The following is a 16,516-nucleotide window of genomic DNA, read 5'->3' as shown; positions in this document are numbered from 1 at the left end:
GGGGCTCAAGAATCAATCAGTGGCTTAACAATTTTGGGTAAGTTGAATCGTTATATGTTCCGCAGAGGTGTTTGTGACTTCGGCGTTAAAAGAGAACCGGCAGGAAAGGAAAGAGGCACCAGAAAGGAAATAAAGCGGCAGGAACCCTACATTATAAAGGTAGGAAAGAAACGGTTATTATATGGAATCAGCAGGGAAGCAGAAGCAATGGAAGAACCGGCTCAAGGCTAACATGGAGAAGAATGCCAGAGTCATGGCTTCTAGAATCCCAGTTGCAAGGCCATCAGCATCTGCCAACAAGAAGCAAAAAGTAAGGGCCGAACTCACACATCTTACTGTTCAGTTTGAGGGACTCAATGGTAGCGAATGCGGGAAATGGTGGCACAAAACTCCAGACACAAAGGTAATTAAATAGATTTTGATACGAGCACAGGTGCATTGGGCCATCCAACTTCCAGTTTTTTCCATCCAATTGTTTGAATCAATTTTGCAAACTATGATAGAAGCATATAGTCGACACAGCAGAATCAGCACATTTTTGTACAAAAAGCATCGGATGACAGTTTCTTTTAAACCTAAGGATTTCACTAGGGCTTTCGGCATCCCTGGCCCTGGAGGTCGGAAGGTGGAAATCAAGAACCACAAGCTGTCTCAAGAACGGAAAGAATATTGGATACAATTAGTCGGTCGCGATCTTACACCCGAGGACATGGAGTCAATGGTAAAGGGGTCTAAATGCAGAGGGCTTCGGCGAGATCTTATTTGGGAGGGCCACTGGAGGTGCATTATAGATGTCATCAAGAGCAAGTTGACAGGGGCAACTCGGGCTTCGAATATAGCGTTGCCACATATTGTATTTATGAATGGCACCATGAATGACATGGTGTATGATTGGGCTACAGTTCTTGCCAACAGGATGGAGGAGTTCATGACACTCCAGCACTGCACATTCTTCATGCCACACCATGCCATTGGCTTGTTTCTGGACGCAGCAGTTAATCAGATACCAATGGATGATTTTGAGGCTCCACCTTGGAGAAAGTTGGCGCAAGGAGAGCCTCCAATATTCTATTGGAGACATTTGGACACGAGTGGAACAACAGTGGGGCAAAAGAAGGTATTCTGAGGATTGGAGGCTCACGGGGACACCGATAGCAGACAAGAGGAGACTTCAAAGAGCAATGGGGCTGAGTATGAGGAAGAGGGTACTTCTACAGAAGTTAGCAGCGAAACAGCAGTTAGCGAGCCCACATTTTTCACCCCGCCGCAGTTGTCAACTTCGGCGCACTTGTCCGCCACCACTTCACACATTCCCCCGTTTGGTCAGCGTCATGCACCGGTTGTTATGACCCCATCGATGGTGGCAGATGTTGTCCCACGGATAGTAGCAAATGTCCCATGGGCAATGGGTGAGGGTGTCCCCCCAACGACAGATGTTGTTGTACCGATGACCACTCCAGATGTTGCTTTCTCCACAGCCGCGGTGGATGTTGTGTCTCCTATAGCTTTAATCGAGGGCTTGCCTTCCTAAGATTGTACCCCAGACCCTGTTGCACCAGTAGAGCCAAAGTTGATAGAGTTGCCAACGCTAGAGTCCGAACCCCAGGTTCTTTTGAATGTGATTAGTTCAAATGCTGTGGTCACTATTTCATCTTCCTTGTTGATAGAGGCACAATCAGAGCAGCCTGAGAGAATGGAGGTGATAGATAGAGCAAGCGAATTTCTAAGGCAGTAGTTCCTACTCATTCTTGCAAAGGTCGAACCGTCCATTCAGTCCCTAAGTCATGGAGGAGTCCCTCCAGGACCAGCAGTCGTATCAGAGCCACAGGAGGTGGCAGTTCCACAGTCGGAGGGTGCACCCAGGAAGGAGCGGCACCAGATGTGGACATGGTTACCGCAACGGTAGCAGAGACGAATAGTGAAGGGGAGTGGGCCATGGACGATGTGCCGAAGGAGGATTATGGGTCAAATGAGGACAGATGCAGAGATTACTTTAGGGCTATGCGGGCTGCATTGCAGAAGGGACACAATGTGGCATTGCAAGCTATGACTCGGCAGAGAGAGTGGCATTTGATTTGGGCTTATATCAGGGGGATTTTTCTGCAGCGGTTCCGTTCATGTTTTGAGGACAGAGGATGGCCAGCCATTGAGACACCAGAGATGTTGGCGGATTGGGCCATCGCGCTGAAGTTGGGTCCATGCAACACTTCCATGGAGAAGCTAGCACACGAGATAGTAGGATTGTATAAAGAAGTCTACTATGCTCGCAGGCATGCGGAGGCAAACAAGGCAGCAGACAGGGTCGCAATGGAGAGGTCTCTGACAGCAGAGGAGGAGGCTAGAGAAAAGGTAAATGCAGAGTTGGCCAACCAGCAAGCAGCGTGGGCAACTGAGCATGCAGCACTATTACGGAATAAGGAAGCAGCTGAGTAGGAATTACAATTAGCAAAGGCCCAGGCTATGGATGCAGCACTTCTCCTGAAGGAAGCCGTAGAGGTTAACACAAGGATTCAAAAGGATTTGAGCATCCGAACGGAGCAGGTCTATGAATTGCGTCGGCAGCAGCATTCTTCAAGATCACAGCCTCCTCTCTAGTGTATATTCTTTCTCTATTGTATTTTGTGGTCTCCTATTTTTGTTAGTTTTGAAGTTGTCAGGAGACGACTTTTCTTTTGGGGGGGATGATGTCGTCGGTAGAAACTGTGTAGCCAACGGGTCCATGTTGTTGGTAAAGATTTTGTAGTCGACAGGTAGATTAGTATTGTTATGTAGCAGACGGACCCCTTCGGGAAGGTTCGACAGGAAGTATTTATACCCTGTCTGAGATCATTGTAAAGCATCTTATGCTTTGTATGTAATCTCTTGGCATATGCAGATAATAAACAAAGCACTATTGTTGTTGTCCTTGTTCATTGTCTGTGTGCATTAATCTATTCCGTAAACAAATAGCGCCTCCAACATGATAAAATAGAAGTTGCAAGCAACTACTTGCACTCAATAATATATAGCACCAAGGTAATCACTAAATAACTTTGTTAAAATAAAATAATGAAACAATTTTAAACACTGGATAAAAAATGCGACTGGTGGTGATTCAAATCTGCAATTAATTTGGACCATAAGTACAAAAATTGCAAATCAAACCACTAGATGATAACCTCAAAACCTGATAAAAATTTCTTAAATATGGAAGGAAATGTAAGAGGGCTCTGATACCATTTTGGAGCGATCGATTTCCTAGGAAGCACAACTTGTAGGATACCCTTCACACAAAGAACAACATTTCACAGATGAAAAATGTATTGGGACACTTACATAATGTATAAATCCTTGCTTATAAAGGCAAGGTGAGAATCAATAGGGAGAAATAATTGTGCAACTACCAACAACTAAAAATGCACCCATAAACTAATAAATAATGCCTAATTAAACTTCACTAAATGAAAAACTGACTTATACATCCAAGATGTGATAATTTTCTATTGTTTCATATGCATATTATATTACATTGGGTTTTTTTCTTTTATATTGTGTAATCGAGACAATTTCCATAATCAATGACAAATGCAACCTATTTTTTACCCACGGTGACATAAAAAACTCACAGAGTGACAATGTTCTAATGCTTTGAAACCAATATGATAGAAAAACTAATACTAAATACTAACATATGTAGCAATAGGAGGTTGAAACACCAATGCAATACAAGTTAAATGACAACAAGAAATTACAAACAATCCCAAAAAGAGCATGGGCTCAGATGATCTTAGCCAATGAATGAGCTTCCTTTACAATTATAGTGACATTCTTGAACCAACACATTGATTGTAAAAATCCAATCATGTACAACAAAAAAACCATTACCAACAATACATGTATTGTCTACAAAATGAGGGACAGAATTACATAGCATTTATTTGATTCCTCTTTACATATTTATGACTAAATCTCTCCTTTTCTCGATTCCTCTATCACTCTCACAATCACCGAAAACACTCCTTCCTTGCCTTGGTCTAACTACCACCTTCTCGAAACTTATCATTGCTTCCCTTTTCTAACCTTGCTAGGTGAGTCCTAACTCAATGCCACACTTTTGCAAATAGACTTTGTAATGTTGCCATCATAAAATAAATGACATACTAAAATTTATTTCTGGGGCCAATTGATTTAGCATATCTCGAACGCATTTCTATTTTTTATAAATTTCGTAGGTGTTTGTCGTGCTTTGTGTCGATATGTAGTTTCTCCCTCATCAGGGTAAATATGTCCATTAGGTTGAGTTGCTTGGGTATGTGATTGGATTTTTTTTGTTTTGTATTGTGAATTCCTAATGGAGTTCTACATATCTTGCCAATTCGGAAGTGCAAGATGTTCCCTACTTGCCTATCATGGTTTCAGTGGGATTTCCTCACCCTATTTCGTTCTTTGTATCACTTCGCTTGGATCTAACAAATCAGAGCACTATCATTGTTTGTATTACTATGTGGCGATAAATTGCATATATATTTCCATGGTTGGTCTCTCTTGTTTGGCAAGATATTTGTGTTCAATATATCTACAATTCATTGGCAATGCAAAATTACATCACACGTTCTCTGCCCTTGGTAGCATAACAGAACCCCACAACATACCTTTCTACACAGCATACTTGTCGTATGACCTACCTGCTCTCATTGTGCATATACATTCATCACTACCCCAACCATACGGTTAACATCACTGCTTGTCGTACAACACCCCCTCCTCACACAATATGACAACCTTCATCCATACCGTTTGACCCTCTACCCTCCATCATCTGCACATTACTTTCTCACTGTATGGCCTTCCACTCACCACCCATTCCATACAGTCACCTCTTGCTACCATATGGTCAACACACTATCACCCTACGCTTGATCGAAACAACTACCGTACAGCATGTTTCCCATCCACCATGCGAACTCTCATTTTCCATTTCAACTACATATGCCTCCCTATAAAACTCCATCGTACAAACAACATCGTTAGTCATCTGAACAATTGAAATTTTCATCTCAAATCCAATTCTAACTTCTCAGTAGATCAGGGACATTACATGATGTGCATTGATAACAAGGCCTTATAGTTTAAGGCCATCAAGAAAAAAATATCCTATGAGGATAGACAAGCTCATAGATGAATTGCATTGAGTTATGTACTCCTCCAAAATTGATTTGATATCAAAATACCATCAAATCCACATGAGAGATGAACATGTTGACATCTTTTAGGTGTCAATATTGAAACTTTAAATTTTGTCATGCCTTTTCGACTCACTAATGCTCCAGCTCCTTTCTAATCACACACAAAGCAACTTTTAGTAAGCAGCTCAGAAAATTTCTGTTAGTCTTCTTTGATGATAACATAATATATAGTAAATGAACTAGATGCACTTTTGTGTATTTCGGATCAACAATTTTTCTTTACAAATTTCAGCTTCATTTCAAGGAGCCTGATGATCTAGTTCTGATGACTAAACAAAGTTGCCTGAAACTTCTAATAAAATAAAAACACCATCCCTGTGAAAGTTATAACTGAGAGAACAATACCTGAAGAAATATAGTACCCTTTATTGAATTGTTTCTGTTTGGTCCTTGCAACACAATTACAGATATATCTCTATCTTATCTATCTTTTACATGCATGACACTTTTCATGTTCGAAAGTAACTTTGAATATAATGTTGCCTGACATATGGTATGTAGGAAGCATAAAGTTGCTCAACTACCCAGAAATAAGGATTCAAATTACCAAACTAACTGATAAAAATAATGTGTTTAATTCTGTTACGTTCCTTCTCCTATATTAAGATTATGGAACAGATTAAGATTATGAACACATGTAAATCTCACCTGCTCGCCAGTTTCAAGGTCAAAAGAATGTTGTTTCTCAAATTGTAGACCGCTGAATTCATTTATACAAAGGGCTTGAAAAGCCCTGCCAAAGCCAAAGCAGAAAAAAAAAGTTAGCATTTTAGGATGTGGTCTACATAATTGAAGAAGTAATTATTTTCAAGAATCTGGACTCAATCATAGCTAGGATGTTTACTGTGGACTAAATTAGTGATGGATTTGTAAAAATAGAGCACACGACAAAGAAAGGGATTAATTCAATAAAGCTTTACCATCTAATAAGAGAAATGCGTGGGATCCACCGAAAAACGACTGGTGTGTTTTCTGAGTTAACGTAATAACCTCCAAAAACAAGGAAAACAGTCATAAGCGATGGCCCTAAAGCCATGGCTGCCTCAGTGGTTGGCACCATGGCACCCACAGTTAAACCCATAGCTGATGCAGTAAATGACTCCACTGTCACTATAGTAGAGAATTTTGCAAACCTGTCACAAGCATGTGAAACTAAATAAGAGATTTTCATCTGATGCTCTTACTGACAGATCAGCATACTTTCACAGCTTGATATCCCTGAAACAGTATTGTAGAGGCCTCATAACTGACTAAAATGACAAGGCAAGTGTTCATTTATTTAAAAATCAAATACGCATAGCTATTAAACATAGTACAAATTTCCAAGTAAAATGGAAAAACATAAGTGGTGATTGTTATTGACAGCATGAAAGAAATACATGATTTGTTTCTGGATTGCATTGTGTGTATGATTTTTAGCATCAACGTTTAGGATCACACTGTGATCCATTGTCAGGATGAGAGAATGCAAGAATAGAAACAATTCTATTCTTGCATTCTCTCATCCTGACGATGGATCACATTGTTTCTATTCTTGCATTCTCTCTTCCTAACGATGGATCACAGAGTGTGATCCGAAATGTTGATGCTCAAAATCATACACACAATCAAATCCAGCAACAAATCATGTATTTCAAAATGGATTGTGCAAACCTAATTAAATTCAACATCAAAGAAAATGACAATTGCAGGCAATTGCATGCAGATATAAGCCACATACATATGCATTTCTACTAAAAAAAATGATGCTATGAACCTTGTATTCCATATTGCATATATAAGATGTGCATACAAGAGATGAAAGCTCACCTCGATAAAGTGGGATGAAGACGTGCCATAGGATATAGAATTGTTCCAAATAATAAAGGAAATGCAGCACCAACAGGAATCTCAGCTAACAACTTCGAAAAAAGATAAGGCCCTACAGCATAAGAACCCTTTGCACGTTCCCTATCCGATATAGCACGCTCCTTTGGAAAAACACCAACAGTCTTGGTGAGTGCCGCCATTGCAGTGTTGATAGCTGCCACCTTCATTTCACTTGCCAGCTTTAGTGATTTAAATTGAGTAGATCAATTCTGATCAAAGTTACTTGGAAATCAGCTTCAGTTGGTTCATTCACAACTCTTTTTCCACCATAATAGGAGATCAAGTAAAACATTTAAATTTTTATTTGGACCCGTCAGAATAACAGAAACCTTTACGAAGAGCACCATTACAATTATTTGCCAATTGAAGCAGGATTTCATTGCTATGTAAATATTATGCTCATAGATCTATTTGATGATTGAGATACCTGAAGAAGTCCCATACGGTCCTGTATGGATGTTTGGGACAATCCCATTCGCCAAAAAATAGACCCAAATATCAATGCAGAAGCAACAGACATCCTTGCCCGTACTTTGTTTGTAGGTCCATCTCGAGTAGCCTGGATATAACAATTTTCATTTTAAGTTAACTTCTGGCTCATAACTTCAAGGGAAGATGATGTGATTGAAAACGATCTGCTTCAATCTGTCGCTACTATATTTTACTGGATAATGGAATTTATATTTATACTACTTGTGAAAGGGCACCTCTTGCATATATATAATGAGATATGTGATCTCATTCTGAGATAGAAAGTAATAAACTAAAAATGAAGAACTAACAGCATAATGGTATGATAGTATGAGGAAAGAGAATATTTCAACCAGGGATAGAAAGTGACTTAGACAACCTCATACTTAGGACAAGGGACATTACAAAATAAGTCCTAACAAGACAAGTACCATAATTTGCATGAATTAAAGTAAGAAATCAGATTTACTTGAGATTACAACCATAAGTTTCACAAAAGGTAAAAGGAGTAACCAAACTTGGACCTTACAAGATACTAACAAGTATTGGACTGATAGTATATATACTTGAACTTCCAACAGGAGAATAAAGGCATGGTGGTTTTCCTGTCTCAAACTTGAAGAATTCAAAATTTCAGTTCCTTGCCTCTTTAATGATAAAAAATACAGTCTTTGATTCTATAATGCATTTCAGCAACTTATGAGAAGCTAGGCTAGAGATCTTTAGTACATCTCATTCCAAAAAAGTATGTTTCCATTGGGCGATAGAAGGCAAGCCATAATGTGGGATAGTGCCTATTAATTATCACCTTAAGCATTAGATTTAGGATATATTTCCATGTAAGCCCTTTTATAGACAAGTCTACCTATGAACATCACCTTTAGTATTAGATTTAGGATAGATTTGCATGTAAGCCCTTTTATACACAAGTCTATCAACACTTTATCTTTGCTATCTGCAGAAAACACTTTCCTTGGAAACATTCTCGGCATGAGTTGGCCCCTAAAACTTCTTGAGATTGTTCAGTTCTTTTATACATACTTCCCAAACTAATAGTAATATTTCAAAAGCACTACATTTCTGTTTTTTATTCAATTAGATGTTTCAAGAAAGACCTATGTTTTCCGGTCATCTATTGACAAAAAGTTTTTCTTGCAGTAAGCATTCATAGTCAAGATTTTTGTTTTTCCATTTCACATTCAAATTTTCAGTCCAGGGTTTCCCCTGTAAGGTTCACTGCTCATCATCTCTCTCAATTGTGGCCATAACAGAAAAAGTGAAATTCTTATAATAATTCACAAAAATTAATGTCCCCTTTCTCTGAGTGACTCCGACATGTCAGGATTAGTCCATTGTTGCAACCCTTGTGAGCTAGTGATTTGCATAGATGGCATATTGGTTCACTGTTACCAGCTAAGCTGGGACATCTCCAGGGTGCAGAGCAGATATTGACCAGGTCCAGGTATATTAGCACTTCGTTTGAAGAAGTTTGAAGGACTTACAATTGATAGTAAGTTAGTTAGGCAGTTGATATATTTGGTAGAGGCTACTGCAGACAGTTATGGTGCAATGCAGAATGTCATCAGTTGCAACTTCCTGCATTTGGAGTGATTTTGAGGACTTACTATTTATAGTATATCAATGAGGAGGGTTACTAAATTTAGCAGGGCACCTGATCACCAGTCAAAACCCTATTTGCAGTGGAAATTAATGATTGACATAGGAATTATTAAAAAGAGCATAACTATTAATTAAGGATATTAAATAACTTATAATAAAGTTATTTAATAAAGTCACTTTAATGATCATTTAGAAAGACAATGGGCCATGAGCCATCAATTAGTTCTTTAAGCGACTTTATTTTATTTCATATGGTGCCCAAGTCAAAACTATGGGAAAGCACACAATAGACTTGCATTCTGAACTCTTCAACAAAATCACATGTAATTGTTTTTTCTTGAACTCAAACTCAATGGAAAAAATCAATAATTAATATACACTGAAAAAACATTTCAGCGCCCTTTTTTAGATTCAACTATTTTAACGTTCAAGATTTTGAATTTTAGGAGACTCACAAACCTTGACTGTCCAACTCATTAAGTCTACAAATCAAGGCTACAAACATGCCAATCTTGAGGTCAAACTTGCCCCAGACCCCCTGCTAACCCCTTACCCTTAGAAGTGCCTCAAACTTGCTATTTGGGACAACAATTCCAATCGCAGTTCAGTGATCGTATTGGCTTGCTCATTACCTCCACAAATCGGACTGATAATGTGGTGGGTATGATATGCCTAAAAAACTTTGAAATACTCCTTCGAACCTTAGCTCTAATGTTGATCTAATGTAATTCTTGGTTTGATTTTAGCATTGCAAGTGGAATAAGAATCTACAATTTTCATCTATCAAAACAATTAAGCGAGACATGATTTTAGTCTCACAAGTGAAATAAGGATATGTAATTTGGTTGTATTTACGCAATTGGGTGAGAAAGAGTTGGATGAAAAGATCAAACAACTAGCTTCTAAGGTTATGACAACCTAACAAAGCTCTTGGGTGATACTCTTGTAAAAGCAGTTGCAAAGGCATGCCAATTGGTGCCCAAATATTAAAAGAAACATGGGAGTACATAATATGGCATCATTCCACCATTGTATCTAATTGATATTGTGGAGGGGATGTGGCTCACGACTGCAAACATGTTGGATATGTGTGAACGTGGTCTTGAGAGAGAAAAGTTGTGAGAAAGAATTGTCACTTCAATGAAAGGACAATGGGGCCATAACCCATCAATTACTTCTATAAGTGAATTTATTGTAAATTGTGACTCAGTCAAAACTATGGAAAAGCACACAAAAGTTATGTTGGCATAATTGACTAAAACCCGAAGGACAGACCAGTAGAGTTGCCACTGCACTTAGTTATGACTATGTTGTCATTGATGTCAAGGAAAAGAAGGAATGGTGACCGGTATGCAGCTATGATCAGTGAAGCACATCGAACTTATATGTTTGACTCTACTTCACAAGGGTAATCAGAGAAAGGAAAGACCAAGCCCAACAAACACGACAACAAAGGATAGCCACTTACATGGAGTCATGCTAAGTGAAGTAAGAATGTGAAGGGGGATGATAAGCATGCAAGGAAGATAGAACAATCGGTAGCTAAGAAAGAAGGATTGATTGAGTCAGCAAGACGAAGCATGTAGCAATATACCCGTGATTGCCATGTGACGAAGTATGTAGAAGTGCACTCATCGTTGCATTTGATGGTGATGGTGTTGTCACATCGAGGATTAGTCAAAAGAATTCAAATTTGAATTCTTTCTAGCTATGCAAGCCATCAAGATCACAAAACATCTGTGACTCTTGTACGGACACGCTACATCTAACATGAACAATGCATGATAGCAATTGGATAACAAGCTAGACGTAGGCTTAAGAATTCAAATTTCAAATTCACAGTTTAGGGTTTCGAAGAAGAGTACACTAAGACTAAAAAAGAGAATGTTGCTTCAAGGGAAAAGGTTAGATTGCAGATTGATTAGCAAGAGAGCCAAGAGAGCTAAGCTAAGTATAATCTCAAAGTGAGAAAGAGTGATAGTGAGAAGTCGTGAACAGCGTGAAGAAGCAACCAGTGAGCCCGAACAACACAAGTGAGGAAATGTACAAGAGTGAGCAGTGCCAAGCACGTAAGTGATTGTGTCTAAAGTTGCAAAGCTGAAGAAGGGAAGAGCACAGTTACAGACATGTCCAAGGGCAAGAAGAAATAAAGGGATCTATGCTCAAGCTAAGTGCAATAGCTATTTCATTAGATCATTCCTCTGTTGTTTACTAATCTCTACAGCAACAAATCCCATTGAGGGTAAACCCTAACAAATTCTTTGTACTAAATCCCCTAACAAGGGGACACATTAACTTGTATTTTGAAGTCTTTTAACCAGGCTGCTCCTAACAGGGCAAGATCTTCACAGGTCTTATTCAAATCCCTTAACCAGGTGGCACCTAACAGTGTCTTTGTAATCTTCTAACATAGATAAGCTCTTGACCAAGAGCACTTCAGGAGAGTGCAAGTTTTGTGAGGATCGACTCACATGTCATTCCACAAGCTAAATAATGTGTTGTGTTGCTATGATTGTCTTCATTTTTTTTGCTTAACCTTGACCAGTTAAATTGTAGCTAGCACTTGTGTGTAAGTCATATAAAAGAAGAAAGTTGAAATTACCTACTGTATGCTGATTCACCCCCCCATTAGTGGACGAACAAGTTAAATAATTTTAAATGAAACAAAAGCAAATATATGGGAATATATATTTTATCCCACATTGAATGTGTTTGAGCTTTCACAAGAAAGAATGAAGAAGGACTTAAAAGCCCATTCTCATATGTTGAATTGATCATTTTTGTGCTTTGATACTTAGTGAATTTTATGAGTTTCTCCGACAAGGGTTTCAACAAACCATTGCAAGTTTGGAAGCCATTATTACTCTACTTTGAGGTGCTGAAAGATTGCACTGATTTTGCTGGTTGTGCTCGCCTTTGGTCTACATCAGCCTGTCAGAGGTTTGTGCATTTACAAGGGTCTTATCTGATCATTCAGGGATCAATTTGAAGACATTTAATTAGGAATTGAAAGAGTTTTGTAAGCAGCCATTTCCAAATTTTATATCCTTCTTTCTTTAGCTAGCACATGCCCATAATATGCAAGATTGATCATCATTTTAGAGCATATATCAATTGTGTTTGGAGGTTTATTATGCAAGTTATCCATTGAATACATACAGCGATCAGATTATTGCTATTTTGAATATTTAAAGCAAGTTGAAAGACTATATCAGACATTCATAGCCATTTCCCAGCTATCAATGAACCCACGTGCTCATTGTGGGAAGAATCGATCTCTTTAGAAGGCTGTTTGGTATTTGTTTCAGAGATAGTTGACATATTTTATCACTATTCACTAATTCTGGGTAGAAATTATACATTTTCTGATCAGAATAAACATTCAATAATCTGGAAAAAGCTAAAACGGTCAACATTTATGTACAGATTAACAAATAAATGGTGTATTCTTCATTCCGCAAATGAATCTTTGCAAAGTATTGTTGTCTTGTCATCTGGATGTATATTTTGAACTGATGGGTAAAAAAAAATTACAGTCCATTAAATTTGTAACAACAGTGACATAATTGTCAATAGTTAGTTATATTTCACTGTACTTGCAATTGGCTTCATTTGTACAACATTCAGAGCTTGCATGATGTGTTTGAAAAAGCGTCATACCACTAGAATTGAAGTTAAAACCTGCAGGGCTTCTTACACATAACAATTTTGAATATTTAAAGCAAGTTGAAAGACTATATCAGACATTCATAGCCATTTCCCAGCTATCAATGAACCCACGTGCTCATTGTGGGAAGAATCGATCTCTTTAGAAGGCTGTTTGGTATTTGTTTCAGAGATAGTTGACATATTTTATCACTATTCACTAATTCTGGGTAGAAATTATACATTTTCTGATCAGAATAAACATTCAATAATCTGGAAAAAGCTAAAACGGTCAACATTTATGTACAGATTAACAAATAAATGGTGTATTCTTCATTCCGCAAATGAATCTTTGCAAAGTATTGTTGTCTTGTCATCTGGATGTATATTTTGAACTGATGGGTAAAAAAAAATTACAGTCCATTAAATTTGTAACAGCAGTGACATAATTGTCAATAGTTAGTTATATTTCACTGTACTTGCAATTGGCTTCATTTGTACAACATTCAGAGCTTGCATGATGTGTTTGAAAAAGCGTCATACCACTAGAATTGAAGTTAAAACCTGCAGGGCTTCTTACACATAACAATTACTAAACATGAAAAATGTGAATTTCAAAAGCTTACCTGTAGTGGCACATGATTAATGGAGAAATGACTGTTGCACTGACTATGCCTAATAAAACATCAGTAGAAACTAGAGAGCTCTTATGCCACAAATATCATTTGGTAACACCAACTCTGATGCAAGTGTACTTTTGAATGGTAAGATTTATGCAAGAGAGACAGAATATGTTGGCATAGTTAAAATAGATAATACACCCAAGTTGTTAGTGACAAGTCGGCTGGAAATGTATAATCAGATGATTAAATGAGGAAGACACTATGTAGTTTGATTCTTGACAAACAAAATTATTGATTTACCTGCAAAATAAACAATAAAATACTTCAATAAATATGGTAATGCTGTGGCCATGCAAAACCAAAATTCAATCCAAGAAAACGCAGAGTTAGCCAATTACTCAACCTGCATCCATGCACGCTTCAATAATAAACGAAACTGCTTCCACCATCCAACCTTGCGAGGGACAAATTTATGACGTGCCTTATATATCTTGCTAGTTTGCAATTCCAAATTCAAGCTACCATCTACTGCATCTGCATATTTCTTGGCAAACACCTCTACAAGGTAATCAATCCGCTTACGAGATGATTCTTCACTTTCATTGGAGCTGTAGTCAACTGATATCAGATCTGCAAAAAACTCGGCCGGATTTACATGCTCATCACAAACGAACCTGAAATACATTCAAGTTGCCATGAGACCTCCATACCTCTCAAGTTGTAACAGTAAATCATACCGCCATCTTGCCTATAAATTGAAAAACATTACCAATATTTTTAACAAAAAAGTAAAATATTTAGACATCCACATGAGCTTATGGTTTCCTTTCACTGCTTTCTCTTGTAACATAATTTACCTTAGCATTTCCCTATCAAAACTTTGAAAGTCAAATTTTTGAACACATCCTTCATGTGATGCAAGATTTCAATGCATCCTTCATGACTAAAATGAAGATAGAAATGAAAACATCAAATAAACATATTCCACAATTGAATCAGTAATGGCAAAGGATTTGCCAGATCACATAAAACCAAATATAGCTTTTAAATATGGGTAACCGAAGGAATGACTTCAGTATAAGATGCTCCACACAATTAATCCTACAATGACATCTAATAACAACTCTTTTGTTATTAATTGTCTATGATCAGCCAACTTAAGTTTAACCTAACATTTTCCCAGCCCCTTTTAAACCAGCATCATCATTCTTCTTATTTGGAGGGATCACAAGTAATACAGGTTGATGGTTTTACTTATAAACGTTCACACATGAGAAAATGTGTCTTTGTGGTTTTGAAATGCCAAGAGATGGATGCAAGCTATTGTCTTTCTGGATTTTGTGGCTTGGCTCTCTACTAGAAAGATTGCGTCGCTTCTAGACTTTGGCTTGTGTGGTGGTGGTTGTTGGTGCTCATCACACAGTTCCAGTCAGTAAAGCCCTCTCAACAACCCCTTCTAGCGTGATAAAGTCTCAAACAACTACCTAAAACAATTGTTTAGCAATAATAACCTTTTCCTAGAAATCTACTAAAAAGGGTGTTTTAAGGTAGCAAGGGTTGGCTGACAATGGTTCACTCGAGTTGCAAGCTTCCATTTTGGCTGACTTTGTAGATAAACTCCCGTATGTTGTTCCATTTGTGTAGGTGAGAAAATAGTTGAAGCTCCTACTATTTTCAAAGGACTTGATTACTACTAAGACAGATTGCAATGGAGATAATAGGGACCAAGCAAGACGGGCAAATGGAGATAAAAAAGGCCTCAATGGAGCCAAGTGTAAGAATGGATATGGGGATAGCCACCTAGGATCAAGAAGACCTCATGGAAAGCATAAAGAATACAAAAGACCAATAAGATGATATACAAGAGTACATGAGGTGTCTAGACATAAGAGACACAAGTAGGAGATGTAAATGTGCAACCACTGTAGGATAGAGGAAATGCTGTCACATGTGCGCACAACATCTACACCAATATAAAAAATCAAGTGACATGATGCACATACAACCTATCCAACAAGAGACCTGCCTAACTAAAGTTGTCCTGTCCAAAAACGGTGTTTTGAGGGAGCAAGGGTTGGCTGATAATGCTGAAATAATCTGTGTCTTTCATCCCAAGAAATAATCCATGTCTTTCACACCAAATATTCACTTTTTCCAACTGAGTTATTTCGTCAAACAGTTAACACACATCTTGTTGTGAGGCTTTCTCACCATCACCCCATTGCAAATTGGGACCCCCTCTTTTCACCTCTCATTGACAAGTTTAGGTTGTTGAATAGGTTGGCAATAACTCGAAATTATGCAAGTCTCTTGAAATTGAAATGTTTGAAAATTAAGGGTGAATTGGAATTTGAAAATTGAGAAGGGAGAATTTGACTAAGTATGAGCATGTGAGAGAAATTGTCAAATGTTTCGGCTGAGCTAGTCAAAGGCATTTGAAAGATATCAAGGCTTCCTTAAATTATATCTTAGCCAGCTATCAAGGTTGATTAACCCTACCAGATCAGCTGCTGGAATCCACCTTGTCATGCATCAAACCTTGCCAGATCAAAGAGTGAAATCCACCTTCCCATGTGGTGACCTGCCAGATGATCTAGTTGAACCCACTTCCTTAAGTGGCAAACTATCAAGCATCAATCAATATATAACTTATTCTTGCTAAAAATTGTTTATGATGAATTGTAATAAAGAAAAATGAGGGTCAAAAAGTTGTTTAATTCTTTAAATGTGATTTCAAGAGCCACATCAAAAAATAGAATCCACCTTTTTCATGTGGCAACTTGATCGATGGAAGAGTGCAACCCACCTCTGCATGTGGCAACTTGACTGATGGAAGAGTGCAACCCACCTCTTCATTTGGCAACACAACAGATCAAAGAGTGGAATCCAGTTTCTCAAGTGGCAACTGAATGTAAAGTGGAATCCACCTCTTCATGTAGCAACTTGAATGATGGAAGGGTGGAACCCACCTCTTCATCTGGCAACATGATAGATCAAAGAGTGGAATCCACTCTCTCAAGTGGAAATTGAATGTAATGTCATTCATTGGACAATGGAACCGAA

At 38.1% G+C, this 16,516-nt stretch overlaps 1 protein-coding gene across 1 annotated transcript in view; it reads right to left on the bottom strand.

Moving 5' to 3' along the window:
- ABCG7 (ABC-2 type transporter family protein) overlaps window positions 1-16,516 on the bottom strand; it is a 235,844-nt gene that overhangs the window by 110,218 nt on the left and 109,110 nt on the right. Inside the window, exons 6-10 of the mRNA XM_089812839.1 lie at window positions 13,857-14,127; window positions 7,522-7,653; window positions 7,035-7,255; window positions 6,146-6,358; window positions 5,874-5,958 (exon numbers count right to left, since the gene is read on the bottom strand). Coding sequence (XP_089668965.1) covers window positions 5,874-5,958; window positions 6,146-6,358; window positions 7,035-7,255; window positions 7,522-7,653; window positions 13,857-14,127 — 922 coding nt within the window. The remainder of the gene's footprint in view (window positions 1-5,873; window positions 5,959-6,145; window positions 6,359-7,034; window positions 7,256-7,521; window positions 7,654-13,856; window positions 14,128-16,516) is intronic.

The sequence above is a fragment of the Cupressus sempervirens genome, chromosome 2 (assembly GCF_028749045.1).
Source record: "Cupressus sempervirens isolate cs-2001-9-10 chromosome 2, ASM2874904v1, whole genome shotgun sequence".
NCBI classification, from domain to species: domain Eukaryota; kingdom Viridiplantae; phylum Streptophyta; class Pinopsida; order Cupressales; family Cupressaceae; genus Cupressus; species Cupressus sempervirens.
This window is presented reverse-complemented; position numbering and strand designations above follow the sequence as displayed.